The following is a 23,336-nucleotide window of genomic DNA, read 5'->3' on the forward strand; positions in this document are numbered from 1 at the left end:
TTCTGGTGACATCGCATCATTAGAGAACAAAGTTTCTGGCGATATTTCGAAAGTTTCTGGTGATATCGCATCATTAGAGAACAAAGTTTCCGGCGACATCGCTTCTTTGGAAGACAAAGTTTCTAACGAGATTTCTTCGCTGGAAAGCAAAGTCTCTGCTAATATCTCTTTTGAAATCTCTAAAGTAACTTCTGAGATGTCTGCCCTCGACGATAGAATGTCTTCGTTAAAAAACCAAGTTGCTGCCGATATGTCGGCCTTCGAAGAAAAGATTAAGGAGATGGAAAGGAAGATGGAGGAAACAGGGACAGCAGAGAGAGGAAACAATCCAATTACAGTGGAGACAAAAGAAGAAGAGACGAAATGTAAGTTGGAAACACGGCCGAAATTTGAAGGAAGTGGAGGTTCTGTCCATGTGAAAGTCCCAACTTTCGATGGAAAATCGTCATGGAACAACTACATGAAACAGTTCGAATCAGCCGCAAGAGCGAACGGATGGTCTGAAAAAGAAAAGGCTGTAAACCTGACTATCGCTCTTCGAGGAGATGCCTTAGATGTGCTTCAGACCATAGCCGTAGAGGAGACCGATGATTTCGAACAACTCAAGAAGAGGTTAAATATGCGATATGGCCACGAACATTTGGAGCATGTATATCAGTCGCAGCTTAAAAATCGTAGACAGAAGAAAGAGGAGGCTCTTCAAGAATATGAAGTAGATATTGCCAGATTAGTACGATATGCTTATCCAACAGCTCCCGAAGACATGATGGAAAAATTGGCCGTTCAAACGTTTATTGATGGTCTTCGTGATCATGAAATGCAGAGAACACTACGATTAGCTCGTCACAAGACGCTAGTTGATGTCTCATCCGCCGCCCTCGAATACGAGTCAGCTACGCAGGCCTCTGGAGGGTACAGTAAAGTTAGGACTGTAAAAGAGGAAGGAGATGAAGATAAACTTGACCAGCTCGTTAATATGATTAAGAGTATGACATACAAGAAAACGAAGACCATCAGATGCTGGAATTGTGGCGAAATAGGACACGTACGAAGCTCCTGTAAGCACCCTAGGTACGACGCAAATCAAGAAACTCACCACCAGAAAAACTAGAACGGGTCAGCCTTAGGGGGGCAGCTTTGACCCGGAACTATTCCAAAGACCCTCTCATACTAATAGCTTCTTTGAAATGTCGTGAAGATGGTGTATATGTAGATGGAGAAATAAATGGTAAAAGACATACGTTGTTGGTGGATACCGGAGCGACCAGAACCATTATACGCCCAACAGTTATAAACAGCCGTAAGAAACTGTTACCGACGAGGTTGCGACTTCGGACCGCTACAGGTGAAAATGCCAACATTCATGGAGAAATCCAGGTACAATTGGGAATTGGAGCAGAAAAGTTCGTCCATACAGTTATAGTTGCTGACATCGAAGAGGATGTTATATTAGGAATGGACGTAATGAATATGCATCAATTCAATTCCATTCATTCATTCCATTCCATTCAATCCATTCCAATTGGATTTTAAGAATAAGGTAATCAAAGTTGGCAACGAGGAGGTATTTCTTCATCCACATAATAACAACACTGTGCAAGCAGCCATTAAAGAAGATACAGTCGTGCCTGCGAGAAGCGAAACGATCATAGTAGCGCGACTACAGGGAATTGTAGACGAAGGGACACCTGTTATGATGGAGCCTTGGAACCACGACGATGAGGTTGGCCGTGGAATCATAATTGGAAAGGAATTGGTGACTTCGGCTAAAGAAATTCCTGTGAGACTTATCAATGTCAACGACTACCCAGTGACCATCAAGAAAGAGACAAAGGTAGGAACTTGTGTACCTGTGACATCCATAATCCGTCAGGCGACAACATCTGATAATTCCAACGACAAATTCGACCAAATGGTTGCAGTTGCAGGACAGTCTCTAAATCAGATGGAGAAAAGGAAATTAAGGAAATTTCTTCGGCAGTATCGTGATATTTTCGTACCGAAAGGAGGAAAGACGGGAAGAACTACCGTTGTTAAGCATAAAATTGATACTGGTAATGCTAAGCCAATTCGTCAAACAGCTCGGCGATTACCACAGGCGAAAAGAGAGGAAGGTGAAACGATTATTCAGGAAATGAAGAAAGACGGGGTGATAGAACCTTCTACGAGCCCATGGGTCTCTCCGGTGGTCTTGGTTAAGAAGAAAGACGGAACGACGAGGTTCTGTGTGGATTACCGTTTGCTGAACAACGTTACCAAGAAAGATAGTTATCCTCTGCCTCGGATCGATGACACATTGGACACATTGGCTGGAAGTAAAATGTTTTCTACTTTGGATTTGAAGTCTGGATACTGGCAGGTAGAAATGGACCCAGTAGATAAAGAAAAGACAGCCTTCACCACAGGATCTGGATTGTGGCAATTCAACGTTATGCCATTTGGACTCTGTAATGCTCCTGCGACATTTGAGAGGCTTATGGAAAATGTGTTGAGAGGGTTATCTTGGAAAACATGCCTGGTTTATTTAGATGACATAATCGTCTTGGGGGAGACATTCGAAGATCATTTGAGGAATTTAGAAAACGTTTTTAATCGACTTAAAGCTGCCCAATTGATGTTAAACCCCAAGAAGTGCCAGCTATTTCAAGGTAAAGTCAATTATCTGGGTCATATAGTCAGTAAAGAAGGAGTGGCCGTGGATAAGGGAAAAATCGATTCCATTAAGGAATGGACAAAACCAACTGACAAACACCAAGTTTTCTTGGACTATGTACTTACTACCGAAGGTTTATTAAGAAGTTTGCAGATATCGCTAAGCCATTAACGCGACTTACGGAGGAAGCAAGAGATTACCGCTGGGATACGGACTGCCAAAATGCCTTTGAGACGTTGAAAAAGCATTTAATAACAGCACCAATTTTAGGGTATCCACTGCCAGAAGGAGAGTTCATCTTAGATACGGATGCAAGTAATGTGGGAATTGGAGGAGTGCTGTCTCAGATTCAAGGACAGGAACGAGTCCTCGGATATTTTAGTAAAGTTCTTTCAAAACCTGAGCGGAATTATTGCGTCACGAGAAGAGAACTTCTGGCAGTAGTGAAATCAGTAGAGCACTTCTATCAATACCTCTATGGAAGGAAGTTTTTAATCCGAACCGACCATGCCGCCCTTAAGTGGTTGATGCAGTTTAAGAATCCAGAGGGTCAGATAGCCAGATGGATTGAACGACTCCAAGAATACGATTTTAAGATTGAGCACCGGGCCGGAGTTAGTCACAGAAATGCTGATTCTCCTTCCAGAAGGCCATGCCCAGCAGAATGTTCCCACTGCAACAAACGGAATCCAAGGAAGCAGCAGTGCTAAGAACGACGATTGTCAACGACGACTGGACGCCTACTAAGATAAGGGAAGAACAAGAGAGAGATCCAGTTATACAGAAAATCCGAAAATGGAAAGAGGAAAACCGTCGACCACCTTGGCAGGAAATATAAATCCTATGCTCAGTAGTTAAGACGTATTGGGCCCAGTGGGACTCATTTATCATCGAAGATGGCTTGCTCAAACGAGTCCTGGAAAATGATGACGGTTCAGAGAAGAGAAGACAGTTGGTGATCCCAAAGAGCAGAATAGCCGAAGTACTTCGTCAGTTACACGACAGTCCATCGGGAGGGCATTTTGGTGTAAAGAAAACCCTTCAGCGAATTCGGGAACGGTTTTATTGGATGAACAGTTCCGACGATGTAAAAGACTGGTGTAAGAAATGTACTATTTGTGCCACGAGTAACGGGCCTTACCGAAAAAGGAGAGCTCCTATGAGACAATATAATGTTGGAAGCCCATTTGAAAGAATAGCTTTGGACATCGCTGGGCCATTTCCAGAAAGTGAAAATGGAGGCAAGTACATGTTGGTAGTAATGGATTACTTTACTAAGTGGGTCGAGATTTACGCACTTCCAGACCAGAAGGCCGCCACCGTTGCAGATAAGTTGATCCAAGAATATATCAGCCGATTTGGAGTGCCTTTGGAGATACATAGTGACCAAGGCAGGAGCTTCGAAAGCGATCGATTCCAAGGAATATGCGATAGACTAGGCATGAAGAAAACAAGAACTACAGCATATCATCCGCAGTCTGATGGTATCGTAGAACGGATGAATAGGACAGTCGGCAAGTATTTGACAAAGATGGTGTCCGATCATCAGCGAGACTGGGACCAATACCTTCCGTTCTTCACAATGGCCTACAGATCTGCTGTTAACGAATCAACAGGCCAGACACCAGCCAGAGTCCTATTCGGACGCGAAATGCGACTACCTTGTGATTTAGAGTTTGGGTGTCGACCTGGAGAAGATGTAGCAGGTGAAGATTATGCGATCGAATTACGAAGAAGAATGGACGATGTACATGAGTTGGTCCGTTCCCACTTTCAGATCGCTAGCGACCGAATGAAGAAACGGTACGATACACAAGCCGAAAAGGGTTGCTTTAAGAAGAACGACAAAGTCTGGCTGTATAATCCCAAGAAGCGAAAAGGTTGTTCTCCCAAATTGCAGCAGTTTTGGGAAGGTCCATACCTCATTATGGAGAAGATCAACGATGTCATCTACCGAATAAGCAAGATTCCGAGGGGAAAGCCGATGATAGTACACCATAACCGGCTGGCGTCTTTCGAAGGTGACCACGACGTAGATGAAGAAGTGGAAGTAAACCAAGTCCAAGATGTGTCTGACCTCACGTTTGAGGAATTCATGGGTGCCTATGGAGGTACCGGTAAAGCAAGACATGGTGTTACCACTGAAGAAAAGCAAGATCTACTCGCGCTCCCCGATGACCACTCGCTGGCCCTTACCATCCCGGCCAGTATCAAAGACGCACCAGGGTTGGCATCCGTCTTTCGAAGGAAGTTTGGTCGAGTTGCAGAACTTTAATGCCAAGTGCCAGCTCCCGGTAAAACCTTGAAACTCCAAGATGCATCACGTTACCTTTTCTACCTGGTAACAAAAGACACTGCTCGTGACCAACCTACCTACCGAGATGTATGGGAAGCCTTACTTCAATTGAGAGAGCACGTACTAGAGTCTGACGTGCAAAAGTTAGCCATGCCAAAGTTGGAGTGCCGTCAATTAGATTGGAGGGTTATCCGAAATATGGTGGAAGAGATCTTTAAAGACACCGAAGTCCAGGTGTTAGTCTGTTGCAATCCGCATAGTTACTGGTGCGGAGAGAAAACCGTCCCTTGTCATTTTTATACAACTGGAAGTTGTAAAAGAGTGTCCAGTTGCCGATACCAGCATACCGTTCTGGTTCCAGTCCCGACAAGGTTCCAGGAGAAACCATCTTTTAAGAGGGGGGCAATGTTACGATAAATATCATGGCCTAAAAATATCCGTAAATATATTATGACTAATTCACTAATATTTTGTAGATTGTACGAGAGAATTCTACCAGCTGGCAGAAAGAAAACCGGTCAGACGATGACCGTCTAGTATACATCAGAGGGGTTCTCCTGAATTCTAGGCCAGTTGTGGTTTCATATATAATAATGGATTTTTCATTGAAGGAGTTTTCATTTACATTGAGTGAATATCTGAAGACCCGCGGCCGCGATTTAAATGTCACGCTCGTATAAAATAAATTATGTATTATTGAGTAGTTAAATAAATTAATATCAGTTATCGTGCTTTTTAATAAATTAAAATAAGAACCTTTTAATAAAGACATTATAAATTGAATAAAGACAACAGTTAAATAAATATCATTTCAGTATCCTTCTTCGCGAAGAGTAACGATTCTAAAACAGTCACTTTCTGACAAATTTCGACATTCTTGCTGCTGGTGGTTCATTTCAAAGAAAAAACAATTAATAAACTTGAAAAACCCCTTTAAACGTTCAGTACACCGTAATCCAACCCAACTAAATTCGAAATAAAATGAAGCACAATTAGCATGTTTTTAATTTTTTTTGCAACAAATGGTAAAAACATAAGCGTTTTTACCGTTCCTTTGTCAAATTTTACAATATACCGGGTATAACAATAATATATTAGTACAAAAATCGAAACATTAAAAATTAAAATTGTTTGATTATATATATATATATATATATATATATATATATATATATATATATATATATATATATTTGATTGTATGACAATAAATACAAAATTAAATTTTCACTGTAAACTGTCTGATAATACTAACCTGGAATGACAATTATCATTGTGAAAGTACTGTCACGATCGAGACAATCTGTGTCAAATTATATTGATGCGCATCATTGATTGGATATCTATTTAGCGTATTCTAAACTCCAACCAATTATACATCCGTAGGGAGAATTAGCTTTACGATAAATAATTTCCTAAGTTCTATGTATAATAATCACAGACTCACGTATTTTTCTGTCACCTCTAGCTTAATGTGTTAGAGAGAGGTCGATCAACTATGACGCACTGAAAGAAGGGTTTGGGACGAACTATATACTCGTTTTCAAATAATTATAAGAAAAATCTGGGGACAAGCGGAAACTGGTAGACAACAAGACTTTTAGTTCAAAAATGTCAGATAATAGACTTAGATAAGATAAGCAGAACAACTATTTAGAACATCATATATGATAGACAGGGTTTTTGCAATATTATTCTCCAACGTCACACAACAACCTTAATAAAGCACGCAAAAACGAAAAAGATTAAAATTAGAGAAAGATCTTTGCTACGTGCTACGAACTGTCGTCAAAAACGATTAGAGATAATCTCAACAGCTACAAGATGCCCAACAAGTTAATCCATGTATGAAAAAAGTGTAAAAGTAAACAAGTAATCTAGCAAGATATAAGTTCTTGCAGTCCAGAAGTTAAAAACTGTTGAAGCAAACGGATTTGCATAAGATTGAAAGATTATGCCCTTTATAGATCTTAAAAAATATTTAAAAATAAGGATGGTACGGAATTTAAGTTACATCTGGATTGTACCTAAAAGTAAAGTGTCAGAAATATTGTGCAAGTTATATGACGGTGTATTAACTAAACACTTTTACATTACAAAGAGGTTACAAAATGTTTGAGAATAGTTCTATTTGGGGAATTGGAAAGGAGATCTAAAAAGGTAGTGCCGAAAAAATACGAATTGTACGTAACGGACAATGTTTCAGTTTGTAAAAAGAAAGCATTTATGAAACAGTACAATTGTAGGATACGCAGTAGTTATGGATAGTGTAAAAGCATTCGCCAAAACTGGTAACGGAAATAATTATCTTAAGGGCAATAAATTATTCTACAAAATGGACTGGATTATTTACAAAAATCACAAACCAAATCCATTCAGATCAAGAGTAAAATCATGAATCAGCACATTTCCAAAAATTTAGTCAGACAGTCAAGCAGATTAGGCCCATAACATGAGTGACGTAGTTTAAATTATAAATGTTCTTGCAACTTGGAGTAGAATATGGTACTGTCTGATCTGCCTATGGTGGAGCAGTACGGCATCAAATAAGGGCTTGCGGCTTGGTTATTTTCCAGAAGGGGTGGCGCCTAATTTACTGGTATATATATATATATATATATATATATATATATATATATATATATATATATATATATATATATATATATAACTTAATACCCCCAACTTAGTTCGACTCGAACAGTCGAACAGTACGGACGTGCTCAAGAGAGAAGCGTGCTTAGGTGGGGGCGACTGAATTATTGTCAACGGAGCTTTTCAGCTCCCGGTGGGTAAGACACTGAGTGTGGCATAGGCACTTGTCCTGCATATTAGCGAAAAGCGGATGCGAGGTTGTTACTAGTTAAACTGTCGAGGAGCTGTTTTTATAGGCTCCTCGCGGAGGCTATAATAGCTTCGCGTTTGCAAAGAATTCGGGATCACCTCAGTGTGTCGTCAGGGATGGCACTGTAAGGCCTTGACATTTGACAAGGTCGGACAGCAACGGCCTCTGCTTCTGAGGTGTGAGTAACAGGAAGAGAATCCCTCGCTGTAAATACAGGGAGCGAACTACCGCAAGGTACCTGGGACGGCACCCAGTAAGCCGTACTGACAGCGGTCAGTCGGTGGGAAAAAAAACAGAGTCGTCTAAGTAGAATTTTCTTATATCTTATGAACTATTTGTTCACTGCCTTACGGCAATATGAGTGATATTCCCCCCCCCCCCCCGAAAATGTTGTCACGCAAGTGACAACACAAGAAGAAGCAGGGAATGATTTAGCCGAATAATCATCAAACCTCTCTGTTGCCAGCTCGATCGAGCTATACTATAAATTTATTAAATCGACTAATCCCGCGATCGACGACATAGAAATCGTGATATCTTCTGACGATGACTCCTATCTGCCCGAGTCGGAGGAAGAAAAAAGGAGCGAAATCGACACCGATGACGATATCAATACGATGGACGCCATCGACGAAGAGCCGAGCCTAGCTGCAGAATCGCGCGAAGCCCCGCCCCCAACTGTAGTAGAGACACAACCCGCCGTGGACAACGTCTCCAAAAATGAAGCCGAGCCCGAAATCGGTTAGAAAATGAAAAGGCTAAGGCCCAAAGAAGACTCTCCGGAAGACGAAGAAGTAAAGAAAAAGGCCAGAGAAATGGCGGAAAGGGAAAAGGCCAATGAACTTTTAAGGTCGGTCAATGTACTGACGGAACAGATCAAATCTGTTCGAATAAACAAATCCAAGACCTTCTTGCTCAGATGACTGAGCTGAGAAACGAAAACAAAGAAAAGGACAAGGAGATACAAAAACTTGTACAACATATAATGGCATTAACAGCAGCCAAGGAGAAAGAAGAGTCAATAATGGAAATCGACCGGTGGAAAGCCTCCCTCGATAATGACGTTGTAAAGCTAGTGGAACTAGGAATCGGTTCACCTCCCCCCGCAAAGCCATCCGGTAGCAAAGGCAAGCCTAAAGAGCTGGAAAGAATCATAACAACCAAAGAACCTGCAAGTTGGACACAAGTCCAAAACAAAAAAGGAAAAAAGACAGGCACCACTACTGAGAAATCAGACAGTAGTGTGAAAACAAAAATAAGCGTCGCCAAAAAGCAGACGCAGATAATAAATCAGCGGAAAGAAAACGAATTTAAGAAGGCTGCGAAAGAGGCTCATGAAAGAGGCCAGAAAAAGAAAACTGCCCAAAATAACTTGAGCCAAAAAAAGCCAAGTTGAAAAAAAAACGACGTACCAAAAGACTTACCGCAAACAAGCGAGGAGCCTATAGTAAAAGAGCCAATAGTAAAAGAGCCGAAACCACCGGCGATAATCCTAAAAACTGTAGGAGAACACCAAGAAATCCTGCAGAGAGCAGCCAACCAAGGCATAATATCAGTCAATAAGTTTGCACGATCAGACAGATTGATTGTTATTAACACAAAAACCAGAAAAGATTACCTAGGAATGGTACACATCCTAGAAGAACACACTCCAAAAGTAGTCTTCATCGCATATCCCATAGATAGCGATAAACTAAAAAGAGTCATTATAAAAGGGCTATCTGCTACTACTAGCACAGTAGCAATTAAAGACAACCTATACAATAAAGGAATAGAAGCAACAAGGGTGATCAATATGATCTCCAAAAAAGCTGATAAAAAAGTACTGCCACATTTCATCATCACCCTCAAAGAGGAAGACGTTGCATATATCTGATATATGCTACATGCGCATCTATGTGGAGGATGAATTCAAAATCACAAAAGACACCCTACAGTGTTATAACTGTCAAGGGTTCTATCACAGCTCAAAGGCTTGCCATTGCGGATCCAGATGTGTAAAATGCGGAGAAAACCACATCAGTAACGACTGTGAGAAAAGTCGGGAAACCGACCCCAAATGTGCAAACTGTAGTGAAGCGCACACAGCAAATTATAGAGGATGCTCTAAGGCCCCCAAAAAGAAAACACCTCCCCCAACAAGACCGGTAGGAAGACCCATAAACAGTGCTCCAATCAACAAAGGAGTCAGCTACGAACAGGCAGCGAAAAAATCCGCTGAAACCACCACAGAATCTCCAGCACAACCACAAGAAGTGTCAGTACAGGATGCAGCTACCCTCATCGCAAACTTCCATACAGAGTATAATAACAAAATAATGGAAATGATGTCCATGATGGACAAAGCAACAAAAATGATGACTGCATTTGGAGAAGCCGTCCGAAAATGTTAGCAAACCAAAACAAAGATCTACGCATTGGTTCATGAAATTTCGGCGGAATATTCAAAAAGATCAACCTTCTGGATGAAATAATAAACAGATTAGAGCTCGATATCGTAGCCCTTCAAGAAACCAAACTAGTGGAAAGGAAAAAAACAAAATTTCCAGGCTAGGATATCTATAGAACGGATCATAGAGCATTATCAGGAGGAACAGCTATATTAGTTAAAAAGGGACTCGAACACGAGCACATCCCACCACCAGACGGACTGGTGACAATGGAAGCCACAATTATTCGACTTAAGGCCAACAACGAAACACTAAAAATAGTGTCAGCTTACGTTAGACCACATGATCCGATTTTCAATGAAGATTTGAGCCTAATACTGAACTCAGAAGAGCCAACTATAATTATTGGAGACCTAAATGCTAGATCTCCCAATTGGTTTGACAGGACGACCAACCGAAACGGAAGATATCTCTGCAACCATCTCGAGAACAGACCGAACACATATGTCATCGGACCAACAGAACCGATATGTTTCCACGGAGAACTCCCTACGTATCTCGACATTGCAATCCTACACAACGCGGGTCAAAAATACGAGATACACTCTCTAAATGAAGGCGATTCGACACATAACCTAATCGTCCTGACCCTGGGCGCAACAGAATGGAACTATTTGCAGCTTCACAACAGAAAGAAGACAAGTTGGCCAAACTTCAGAAGAATTGTGAGCGAGAACATCGGTAACATCCCAACAATTAATAATATTACAGAACTAGAAGACAGTGTAATTAAACTAGAACAAGCAATAAACAATGCTATCGATGACAGCTCCAAAACCGAAACAATCACAAGACAAAAAGGAAGATTCAGGGATATAAGTATAGAACTTCAAAACCTAATCAAAGAGAAAAACCGGAAAAGAAGAAGAGCCTACCGCACAAGAACGGTAGAAGACAAAATGATTGCAAATGAGCTAGACAGGGAAGTGAAAAAACAACTTCAAAATCATAGAAATGAAAGCTAGGACTCCTATATCGATGAGCTAAATCCTAACAAATCCGCCTTCTGGAAGTTATTAAATCCTCCGAAAGGACAAGAAACCCATACCTCCCCTACACGGAGTAAACGGGATTGTCCATACGAAAATCGACAAAGCCGAAGTCATGAAGGACGAACTAGAAAGGGCGTGTAGAAACAACGAAGACCCCGACGATGACATAGACTTTGAGGAAGAGGTAGAAAGAACAGCGAGAAGACTTAGAAGGAAAAAGGGCAGAATAGGTATTACACATACATCTCCCGAAGAAATAAAGGAACTTATAAACATGACAAATGCCAAAAAAGCCCCAGGACCCGACAACATCACAAATAGGGCGCTGAAAAATCTACCAACAAAAGCTATTGTTTATATCACTAACATAATAAACAACATGCTAAAACTACGATATTTTCCAGATAGGTGGAAAGAGGCACACGTAATAATGATTGCAAAACCTGGTAAAAACGGCACATTTTCGCAAAATTACAGACCTATTAGCTTATTATCATCTATAAGCAAGATAGCGGAACGAGTCATACTAAAAAGACTCAATGAAGAATCACAAATGCTAGGAACCATACCAGAGGCTCAATTCGGGTTCAGAAGCGAACACTCCTGTGAATTACAGGTACTACGACTTACAGAATTCATCACCAAAGGATTTATCGAAAAAATGTACACAGCTACAGCTTTTCTGGACGTCAGCAAAGCCTTCGACAGAGTCTGGCACCATGGACTCATCTATAAAATGAATAAATTTGGTTACAGTGAGGCGATGACATGCCTCCTTGCGTCATATCTTGCCAACAGAAGGTTCAGAGTTCGAATAGGGGCAACCCTATCCGAAGTCGGGACCCTGGAGGCGGGTGTGCCTCAGGTAGCGGTGCTGTCGCCGTACCTGTACACCATCTATACGGCCGACACGCCAAAAGAGCCAGGGTCTTTGTTGAGTCTTTACGCTGACGACACAGCAATAGCTGTTAGCTGGAGAAACCCGGATCATGCAGCTAATCATCTGCAAAGAGCACTAAACAGATTCCAAAAATGGTGCATAAAATGGAAAATAGCCCTAAATCCAGACAAAACACAGGCTGTAATGTTTAGTCACAGAAGAAGTGTACCAAATCGCGAAATTACAATCGAAAACACCACAGTAGACTGGACCAACCAGGCTAAATTCCTAGGGGTACATCTAGATAAGAAGCTAACGTTCACTGAGCACATCAATCAGCAAATACGCAAAGCCAAAGCGTTGAAAAGTCAGCTCTCAACACTTATTGGAAGGAAAAGTAAACTACGATTTAAAACCAAAATCAGGGTTGCGAATAGTATTATTGTGCCAGTCCTAACATATGCATCCGCTGCGTGGGGACACACCTGTAAAACAAACAGGAAAAAGATACAGACCACTCAAAATCAAATAGTCAGAGATGCCCTTAAGATACCAAGGTACGTACCCTTGAGATATGTATATAGAGACTCAGGACAAACAAGAATCCTACGCACGCTAGACGAGAGAGCATATGAAATTTTCAACGGACTAAGAAACCACCCAAGCAGAATGTTAAGAGAGCTGACTAACTACAATGAAAACACAAGGACGGTACACAACAGACCAAAACAACAGATAGCTCGATATAGGGAGAACCCGAACGAATAAATAAAGAATGGGATGGTTGCAAGAAGATCGAAAAATGAAATGCAGTCAATCAGAAAACACACCAAAAAAACTCTGGCAAGAGGGTACGCTTTTCTTTTTTAGGTTTTTAGGTTTTTAGGTAATTATAAGTCCAATATACACCGGGGTGTGTGAGAGCATTATACACTTGGGAATGCATACCCCAATACACGCACACAGATAGGATTAAGGAAAAAAGGAAAGAATTGTTGCCCAGGCATTTTATAGTCCCGAAGCCACAAGGAAGTCCACAAAAACAAAAAAATGTGTTTTCTGATTAAATAACGTAAATTCATATTGATATATTCATACTTTTCGTTCAACTGTTTAACGTAAATTTACCTTATATAGCAAATAAAGAAGGGGCCCGTCAGGCCTTCTATATACCGCTCCGCGGACTAGGCCCTTAAGGTAGATCGAATGAAAGATCTACTCGCGAAATCCGAGCACTGAGGTCATGTGCGGCATACATGGGCTTGGTGGCCGGACCCTTCTCGGGGGCTCAGCCGGCGAGGAGAACAAAATTTATTTTGCCAAATCGGCGGCTGAGTGACCGAGCACACACTCTTTTCCGGACATAGAGTCATCAGCTCAGGCTGATGGCTCTATGGTCCGAACATACGCTCTTTTTTCTTTTTTTTTTGGGGACTTAAGTCCCGACGTAAAGTAGAGTAAAATCAATAGAGTCAGTAAAGTAAATAGGGAGAAAAGCCTAGATGAGGCTACCCCTACAGTTAGGTGGCATAACCACATTCACTAAAAACCGAGGATGTCCTATTACCCAGGGCATCTTAAGTAAATTTCAGATCATAAGCCTCCTCACGTAAGTCACACGATGAGGAGGGGTGGCTGAAAAGCCTGGGGGTCAGATAGGTACCACTTCGACTAGCGAAGTGTGACCGGTTTGATCTTCGGACATGTGGATCCCATTCTTACATTGGTATACACATGTTCCTAGGGACAGGGTTGATCACTGCGTGTGTGTGTATATATGTATATATTTATATATATGTATATATTTATATATATATATATATATATATATATATATATATATATATATATATATATATATATATATATAGAAAAAAGAAGTACTTGTGACTCGTTTGGAAAAAGTATATAACTGTTTTGGATGGGTTGGAGTGAATAAAAGGGCTATTGGTTAACTATTTTTTATCTCGAGCTTTTAGTTGTGTTTACAATTATTATCAAGAGCTGCTAAAAAAGACAAAATATCTTACAAAATTGAACCAGAAAGACAAAACAATTTTTGTTAACTCACCAAATAAAATTAGTTTAGTAAATAAAAATTGCTGCTAATACATCTTAAAAATAATTAATATAAAAATGTCCTAATCTAATAAATGCTTCTCTGAAATTTTTAGTATAATTTTGAAAACTTTTTTTTTAATACAAAAACAATTGAATTTATAAATAAGTTAAAATAGCAACCAATTACAAATAAGCCTCAATGTCATAAATGCCAACTTAAAATTTTTATTTTTGACAATTATATTGCCAAAAATAAAATTTTGTTCTTTTTTGTTTAGTAACAAAAAAGAAGAAGACTTATTCACCATTGATAGATGTCTGAAAAAATGTAACAGATATATGGAAAATTAAATCAAAATGTGACATTTTACAAGTTTTATACATAAATTATAAAGGAAGAATATAATTATAAATTTTGAATGAAATGCCCTCCTAATGGACCAATAGCACAGCTCCTCAGTGACATCTTAACTAATGCTTATAATTTAAACAACAATTTTTACATTAAAGATTTATTTGATTTTAGTTCTTTCATTAATAATTTCCAATTACCACAAAATTATGTTTTAGTTAGTTTTGATGTAACATCTCTTTTTACCAATTTGCCTTTAGATTTAATCATAAGTAGTGTTGAAAAACATTGGAATGAGATTTCGCAACACACTAATATTGACTTATTACATTTTAAAACACTTGTCAACTTTGTTTTTGATTCTAATATTTTCTATTCTAATATTTAATGGTGTCTTTTTTAAACAAATTTTTGGTAGTCCTATGGGATCTAGTCTTTCACCCATTCTAAGTAGCTATGTCATGGATGATGTTATCAGTGATTGTATCACCAATTACACTTTTTTCATTCCTTTTATTAAAAGATATGTAGATAATTTAGTTTTGGCACTTCCTAAACACAAAATTCATGAAACAGTCAACACTTTCAACAGTCATAATCAACATATACAATTTACAGTTGAGGAAGAGGTAGATAATTCTCTACCATTCCTTGACATAAGAATTGTAAGAAATACAGACAATATGTTGAAAACCAGATGGTTCAGAAAACCCATATGTAGTAATAGATTTATAAGCTATTACTCTCATCATCCAAATAATTCTCATCATCTCATCATCCAGATTATCTACAAGAAGATCTTCAATTGTTAAAAAATATTCTAATTGAAAACTCTTATCCTCCAGATATGCTACATAGGATGTTTTTTTTTAATATTGTTAATATAAATAACTTTGGTACAAAATTTTTTGTACCAAATTTTTTTTTGTACCAAAAAATGGTGTTTTTTTGTACCAAAAAAACACCATTTTTTGGTAAATCTCAAAACATTGTATCTAACAATCAGAACATATATTATCATTCACTACCTTTTATACCATTATTAACACCTAAATTAATACAAACATTAAAGGTTATTGACAATATAAAACTAGCAACAAAGAACATCAAAACTATTTCATCTTTATATTCCAAAACTAAATATCGTATAGACAAATTTGAAAAAACGAATTTAGTATACAGCATTAGTTGTACTCAGTCTGAGGCTGAATATGTTGGTGAGATCGGAAGAAATTTTTCAAATCGCATTATTTCTCACAAAAGTGATTGCAGAATTAAAAAAACCATCTTGTGCTTTGGCAGAGCATGTAATCGATAAAGACCATATTATGGATTTTGATAACATTAAAATTTTATGTAGTGAAAGTAATAGATTCAAAAGCACTTTTTTGGAAATGTTTTGTATTAGCAAAAGTGATAATAATTTAAATAAAAGATCAGAAATTCAAAATCTAAGCAAAATTTATAATTATATTCTTTCTTTATAATTTATGTATAAAACTTGTAAAATGTCACATTTTCATTTAATTTTTCATATATCTGTTACATTTTTTCAGACATCTATCAATGGTGAATAAATCTTCTTCTTTTTTGTTACTAAACAAAAAATAATTTTAAAACAAAATTTTATTTTTGGCAATATAATTGTCAAAAATAAAAATTTTAAGTTGGCATTTATGACATTGAGGCTTATTTGTAATTGGTTGCTATTTTAACTTATTTATAAATTCAATTGTTTTTGTATTAAAAAAAATGTTTTCAAAATTATACTAAAAATTTCAGAGAAGCATTTATTAGATTAGGACATTTTTGTATTAATTATTTTTAAGATGTATTAGCAGCAATTTTTATTTACTAAACTAATTTTATTTGGTGAGTTAACAAAAATTGTTTTTTCTTTGTAGTTCAACTTTGTAAGATATTTTGTCTTTTTTAGTAGCTCTTGATAATAATTGTAAGCACAATAATTGAAAGCTCGAGATAAAAAATAGTTAACCAATAGCCCTTTTATTGACTCCATCATCATCATTTTGGCTTTACAACCCTGTGTGGGTCCTAGCCTCCCCAAGAATTTTTCTCCAGTCGTCCCTATCCATCGCCTTCCTCCGCCAAGCACGTATTTCCATATTTCTCATGTCTTCATCGATGTTATCTAGGAATCTTGTTTTGGGTCTTCCTCTTCTTCTTTGACCAATAGGTCTATCAAGGAGCGTTTTTCTAGCTGGGTCGGTTTGCTCCATCCGCATTACATGGCCTACCCACCTCAGACGTCCTATCTTTATGTGTTTTACGATATCTGGTTCCTGGTATATCCTATAGAGTTCGAAGTTGTATCGTCTTCTCCAGACACCGTTTTCATTTACCGCTCCATAGATGCGCCTTAGTATTTTTCTTTCGAAACATCCTAACATGCTTTCATTGCTTTTTGTTAAAGTCCAGGTTTCTGAACCATATGTTAGGACTGGGCGTATTATTGTTTTGTAGAGTTTTACTTTTTTATTTCTTGATATAATTGTAGATTTAAAAAGGAGATTAAGCCCAAAATAGCATCTATTAGCCGTGCAAATTCTGCGGTTTATCTCTGCGGTAGTGTCATTTTCAGTATTGACGAGCATTCCCAGGTATACAAATTCGTTAACTGCTTCGATGACGTCATTTTCTATAACAAGTGGCCGTAGTGTTTGTGGTTGCGTACCTATTTTCGTGTATTTTGTTTTATTGGTGTGTATTATTAAACCCATTTTTGTAGCCGCTTCCTTTAATGCTACGTACGCCTCTCGTGCTGCGTGTTCCGTTCTCCCAACAATATTGATATCATCAGCATATGCTAAAATTTGCACAGATTTGTTATATATTGAACCGGTAGCTGTGATTTGTGACGTACGTATTACTTTTTCCAGAGCTAGATTGAATAGTATACAGGAGAGTGGGTCTCCCTGACGTAGCCCGTTATTTGTTTTAAAAGATTCAGAGAGTTTCCCCTGGATTCGTACTTTGCATTCAACCTTTTCAAGGGATAGTTTGGTTAAACTTACCAACTGATTTGGTACTCCTAGGTCTATCATTGCTCTAAACAATTCTCTTCTATTTACAGAGTCGTAGGCTGCCTTGTAGTCTATAAATATGTGGTGCGTGTCTACACCGTATTCCAGTGTTTTCTCTAGAATTTGTCTTAGGGTTGAAATCTGATGAATTGTTGATTTACCACCTCTAAAACCAGCCTGATATTGTCCTATTATTCGCTCTGCATATGGTGCCATACGATGGCACAGTATATTGGAGAATATTTTATACGCTGCATTTAGGAGCGTAATTCCTCGATGGTTAGAGCATTCAAAGATATCTCCCTTTTTGTGTATGGTGCAAAGTATTCCAATATTCCAATCATTGGGAAGGGACTTCTGTATCCATATTTATTTTATAAGCTGCTGTAGCGCTATTATGATATCGTGCCACCTTCTTTATATAATTCCGCTGGGAGATTATCTATTCCGGGTGATTTGTTTCTGGCTAGTTTGTTTGCAGCATCTTTAACTTCCAGGATCGTTGGTGGATCCTCCTCCCTCTCGTCTGCTCCGCTTACCTTGCAGCATACGTCTTCCGCGTTTTCTTCTTCCTCTATATTAAGTATCTGGTTAAAATATTCCGTCCATCGGTTTAGTACGTCTGTTCTTGTTGTTAAGAGATCGCCATTTAAACTTCTACATTGATTTGTGTTTGCCTTAAATTCTTTTCTGTTGATGTTAATTTTCTTATAGAATGTTCTGAATTCTTTCTCTCTGTTGAGGTTTTCTATATATTGAAGTTCCTTTTTTAAGTGGTTTCGTTTCTTCATTCTGTGTATTTTCTTTTCTTCTCTTCTCTTTGTCTGGTAATTCTCTATACTTGTTCTAGTTCGGCGGGTAAGCATTTTTGCATACGCTTCATTTTTTTTCTGTGTTGCGTCTTTGCATTCATCGTCAAACCAGTGATTTTTTCGGGTACAAGTTTCTGTTCCTATTTCATCTTGTGCTGCTGACTCAATATCTTCCCTTATCCTGTTCCAGAATGAGTCTATATCTCTCTGGTCTTCTTCGCCTAGACTTTGATTTCTTAACCTATTGGTAACATTTTCCCAGTACTGTTTTGCAACAGTTGCATCTCTCATCTTCTGTTCATTCCATTTCTTTCTATTTATTTCTTTTTCTTTGTTGGAGTTTGAAATTCTAGCCCTTAGTGTTGAGATCACTAAACAATGGTCTGAGTCTATGTTTGCGCCTCTATAACTTCTGCAGTTTATTATGTCCGTTCCGTGTTTTGAATCTATTAAGATGTGATCAATCTGACTAGTTGTTCTTAAATCAGGGGAGGTCCAGGTTACCTTATGTATATTCTTGTGTTCAAAATAGGTGCTAGCGACGGTCATGTTCAGTGCTGCTGCTAAGTTTATCAGTCGTAATCCATTATCGCTACTGATGTTGTGTAGGCTATGCCTTCCTATAGTCGGCATAAAAACATGCTCTCGTCCTATTCTTGCATTCATGTCACCTAGCACTATTTTAATGTCATTTCTGGGGCATCTTTTGTAGGCTTGTTCTAGGTCTTCGAAAAACTGTTCTTTAATGTCTTCTAGTTTGTCGTCGGTCGGGGCATGTGCATTAATTAAACTGTAATTAAAGAATTTACCTTTTAAGCGTAAATAGCACATTCTTTGACTGTAGGCTTTAAAATCAATAACTAGGCCTTTTGTTCTTTGGTTTACTATAAATCCCACTCCATCTATGTGTTGGTTTTCATTGCAGCTGTAATATAGGGAGTGGGTTCTCTTATCAAGAATGCCTGTTCCCGTCCATCGCATTTCCTGCAGTGCCAAAACATCTACTCTGTACATGTTCACTATGTCTAGTAGAGATGCGAGTGCTCCAGCTCGGTACAGGGTTCGGGTGTTCCATGTTCCTAATCTTAATTCCATTTTTCGTTTGCAGTGTCGTCGTCGTAAGTTCCGTTCGGCTAATAGTCCTTGAGGTTCCGTAACATATGATTTTTACAGGAAGAGGTTGTTAGCCTCTACCCTCTAGCCTAACCCCCAACCTGGAAGAAACCTTTATTGACTCCAACCCATCCATGTATATATGTATATATGTATATATTTCTATGTAGCAGTTTATTTTAACATGTATGCATCTAACATTGGTGAACTGATTTAGTAATAAAGCATATTGTATTGATTAAACGTTAATGTCATAAAATTTATTTACCCACCTAGCTTCAGGTGCCGTGTTGTATCCCTTGGCAACCATATCCGGGAAAGTTTCTCTTTGAAGAACCACTCCCCAGCTATCTCCAAACAACCACCATGGATTGGTCTGTTTTACACCTCTTTCCTTCCAGTAGCTTAGGGGCTTAACGCCATAGTAGTAAAATAGGCCTCCTATCACTACAGCCACTAATATTAATTGCAACATGTTGGTCGTGACTTATTCTAAAAAAATGCAAAAAAATTATTTATATGTACAATAATATTTGGATACCGTTCTACTGGCACTCTTTTAAATATTGCAATAGTTTTTGTGTGCAATAAGTTATTGAGCTTTACGTTACGAGCCAAATTTTTATCTACTAGTAAATTATAAGGTATTTCTTAAATATTACATAAGTTATTTAATATTTTAATTGGTAATAAGCCACAAATTTATAGAATATTTTGACGTTTTGATTTCCACGTCGGAAATTGTTCTTTTATTTTAATTTAAAGAGAGCGGCTGGTCTGGCCAATGTAGCAGGAGTTGCACTCTGCACAGGGGCCAATGGAGCTTTTGTCTTCGAAAAACCAGAACCTTAGGAAAGTTTTCGAAGACAAAAACTCCATTGGCCCCTCTAGAACAAACTAAGGTTGTCTATCATATACCCTGCGACATTAGGATTTCTAAACCATCTTGTGCCCTTGCACAATATGCCATTTCAACTAAACACAATATCGATTTCACGAATACCAAAATACTGTGCAAACAACAAAATTATCACAAGCGATCCAACCTTGAAATGTGCCAAATTTTAAAACATCCAGCGTCCCTAAATAAAAGAATCGACATCGACAACTTCAGAGAGATATATTACTCTCTCATTATACAAAAGAAATAACAAATAAAAAAACCCTTACACGACATTAACTTCATTCCTATTGTTCTTTCTTTCTTTTTTTTTTTTAAAGAAATGAATCCTTTTACGTTTCCCCTTCGGTCCGTTTTCGTTTACCAATTTCCTCGATAATCATACCTCCCTGCATTCGAAATAAACACATGTACGAAAGCAAGCCACATGTGAAATTATGACATCCTACAACGGATAGAAAACAATCAAAAAGATTAGTGTGGTTTGACCCTTGAAACCTGAAAAAGCTTAAAACAACGTTTTTCTTGTGTTTTTTGTTTCCTTTTCTCGTTTAGTTAGTAACTTTTAATGTTATCGTAGAGTTTTTATAACATCTAGAAAAAACCTACAGATTGTTTTTGTCAGTATGAACCTTGTTCGTTGTTTACTTATATTCTAAGATCTTTTCTATTTGTAGTGAACTGATGATGCTTTTAAAAATAAAAGCGATACGTATTCAAATAAATCAATGAAGTAGTTGACGACTTTCATTTGCCAATTATTGACCGATCAAACCTTTGCTGTTCAACAATTGAATATATTTTAAATTTAATCAACATATCATATCTTTTGCAATGTCTACCTATATATATATATATATATATATATATATATATATATATATATATATATATATATATATATATATATATATATATATATATACTATATATATAAGTATACTCCCTCTATAACGAACACGGTTTTTACGAGGTTTCGCTTATAACTAGATACATTAGATGTCCCGTGAAATTTCTATTGAACTATAACCCTCTATAGCGAGGCAAATTTGGTTATAACGAGAGAAAATAAGATCCAAAAACGTGTTTTTTTTTACGTTTTTGGCCCGGTCGTGGCTATAAATAAATACCTTTTTAAACGGCCCCTCAATCAACGTAGCTGCCACTCGCAATAAACTTCTTTATAATGAATAAATACAACTGTTTCACATCTTTAGAAAATATGATAGATATAATGAAACTGGACAATTTAAAACAGTTAAAAATGAGATAGTTCTTAAAATTGCAGAAGCAATAGTTTATGTTATTCTTGGAAATACTATTTATACATTATGTAGTTGCAGAAAAAAATGTAAGTACAGATTTTTTGTTTTAACGTATATCATTGACAATAAAAGTAAACAACTCTTTTTTGTTTTAATGTATTTCATTGACAATAAAAGTAATTATCTTTTTTTCAAAAACGCCATTCAAACAATATTTATTAGCATCTTATATTGCTCCGAATGGCTTAACTAAAGGAAGTTAATGGTTTAGAAAACTACATATTCATATGTATGCACAGTAATATTGTTGTCTGATATAACGATATAACGAGATCGGCTTATAACGAGGTAATTAGTCTGCCATTTCAGTTCTCGTTATAGAGGGAGTCTACTGTATATATATATATATATATATATATATATATATACATATATAAATATATATATATATATATATATATATATATATATATATATATATATACAGTGATGAGTGTCTTACCACCCTGCTTTTTAACGTAAGAGATAGAAAACACAGTTACCTTGTGAAATAAAAAAGATGAAACTCGTAGAGGTGAGAAATAATTGGAAAAACCTATAATTTATATTACATTACATTACCACTATCGATAGTCTCACACCTTTAGACGTTAGATTCGAGCTAAATCACCTCGGTCATAATTATTATGAGTAACGTCAAATGTGTGACGTATTTCCATTTTTTAATTTCGCATAATAAAGTAAAAACTGATTGACCACAATAAAGTAAAAATGTGAATAAAATAATTTAATTAATAGTGATTATTTAATCTAAAGGATTAAATTATTAACCAAGAATAATTTCTACTATGATTTGAAGAGTTTCATACACTCTTGTCACGAAATAATTATAAATCTTTCGTGGATTAGTGGTAAGAATTCGACATTGCGATACAGACATCGCAGACGATTAGAGTTCAAAACCCACATGTGGTTTTCTTTTTTTTTTAATAATTTGAAATTATGCAAAGATCGTTTTGCTTTGAATCACTAAACAAAACTAAACAAAAACTAAAGTTAAAACAAAAAATCTTATTGACAAAACAGTATCGTCGTACTTTCGAAAATAAAGTAAAATTTTTTAAAGAATGTTTAAATAAGTAAAAATTCTACAAAAATAAAAAAATATCCGTGGCCACTAATCAATCGATTAGGAAAAGTCGCACTGTGATATTCACTGACGATGCGAGAATTATGTGCAGGACAAACATCGTGTTGAAACCATATGGAATCGAAAGGTATTGGTAAATTACAAAGGGCTGGGACAATTTCATTTTGCAGAAGTTCCAAGTATTTCCGCTCAGTCAACATACCGTCCATCCATAAAAATGGACCAATAACATGATTCCCTATTATGCCTCCCCAAACATTTACTTTTCGAAGACGCTGGGTACGAGCGACATAAATCTGACGAGGATTTCCTCGAGATCAATACCTAGCATTTATTGAATTGTGACGGCCATGCAATGAAAACGTACATTCATCGGTGAACAAAACATTCTCTAAAAAATGTTCATCTTGATGTGACATTTCCATTGCAGTTTGACAAAATTCTAAACGTCTATATTGATCCCCAGGGAATTGTTCGTTGGATTTATGAAGTTTATAGAGACGGTATCGATGTCTTTACAAA

At 37.4% G+C, this 23,336-nt stretch overlaps 1 protein-coding gene across 2 annotated transcripts in view; it reads right to left on the reverse strand.

Annotated features, from left to right (window-relative positions):
* LOC140450884 (cytochrome P450 9e2-like) overlaps window positions 1–23,336 on the reverse strand; it is a 71,794-nt gene that overhangs the window by 37,500 nt on the left and 10,958 nt on the right. For both annotated transcript variants that reach the window (XM_072544570.1, XM_072544569.1), the window contains exon 2: window positions 19,771–19,990. In XM_072544570.1, the coding sequence (XP_072400671.1) occupies window positions 19,771–19,973 (203 nt within the window). In that variant the 5' untranslated portion in view covers window positions 19,974–19,990. The remainder of the gene's footprint in view (window positions 1–19,770; window positions 19,991–23,336) is intronic.

The sequence above is a fragment of the Diabrotica undecimpunctata genome, chromosome 1 (assembly GCF_040954645.1).
Source record: "Diabrotica undecimpunctata isolate CICGRU chromosome 1, icDiaUnde3, whole genome shotgun sequence".
Classification (NCBI taxonomy): Eukaryota; Metazoa; Arthropoda; class Insecta; order Coleoptera; family Chrysomelidae; genus Diabrotica; species Diabrotica undecimpunctata.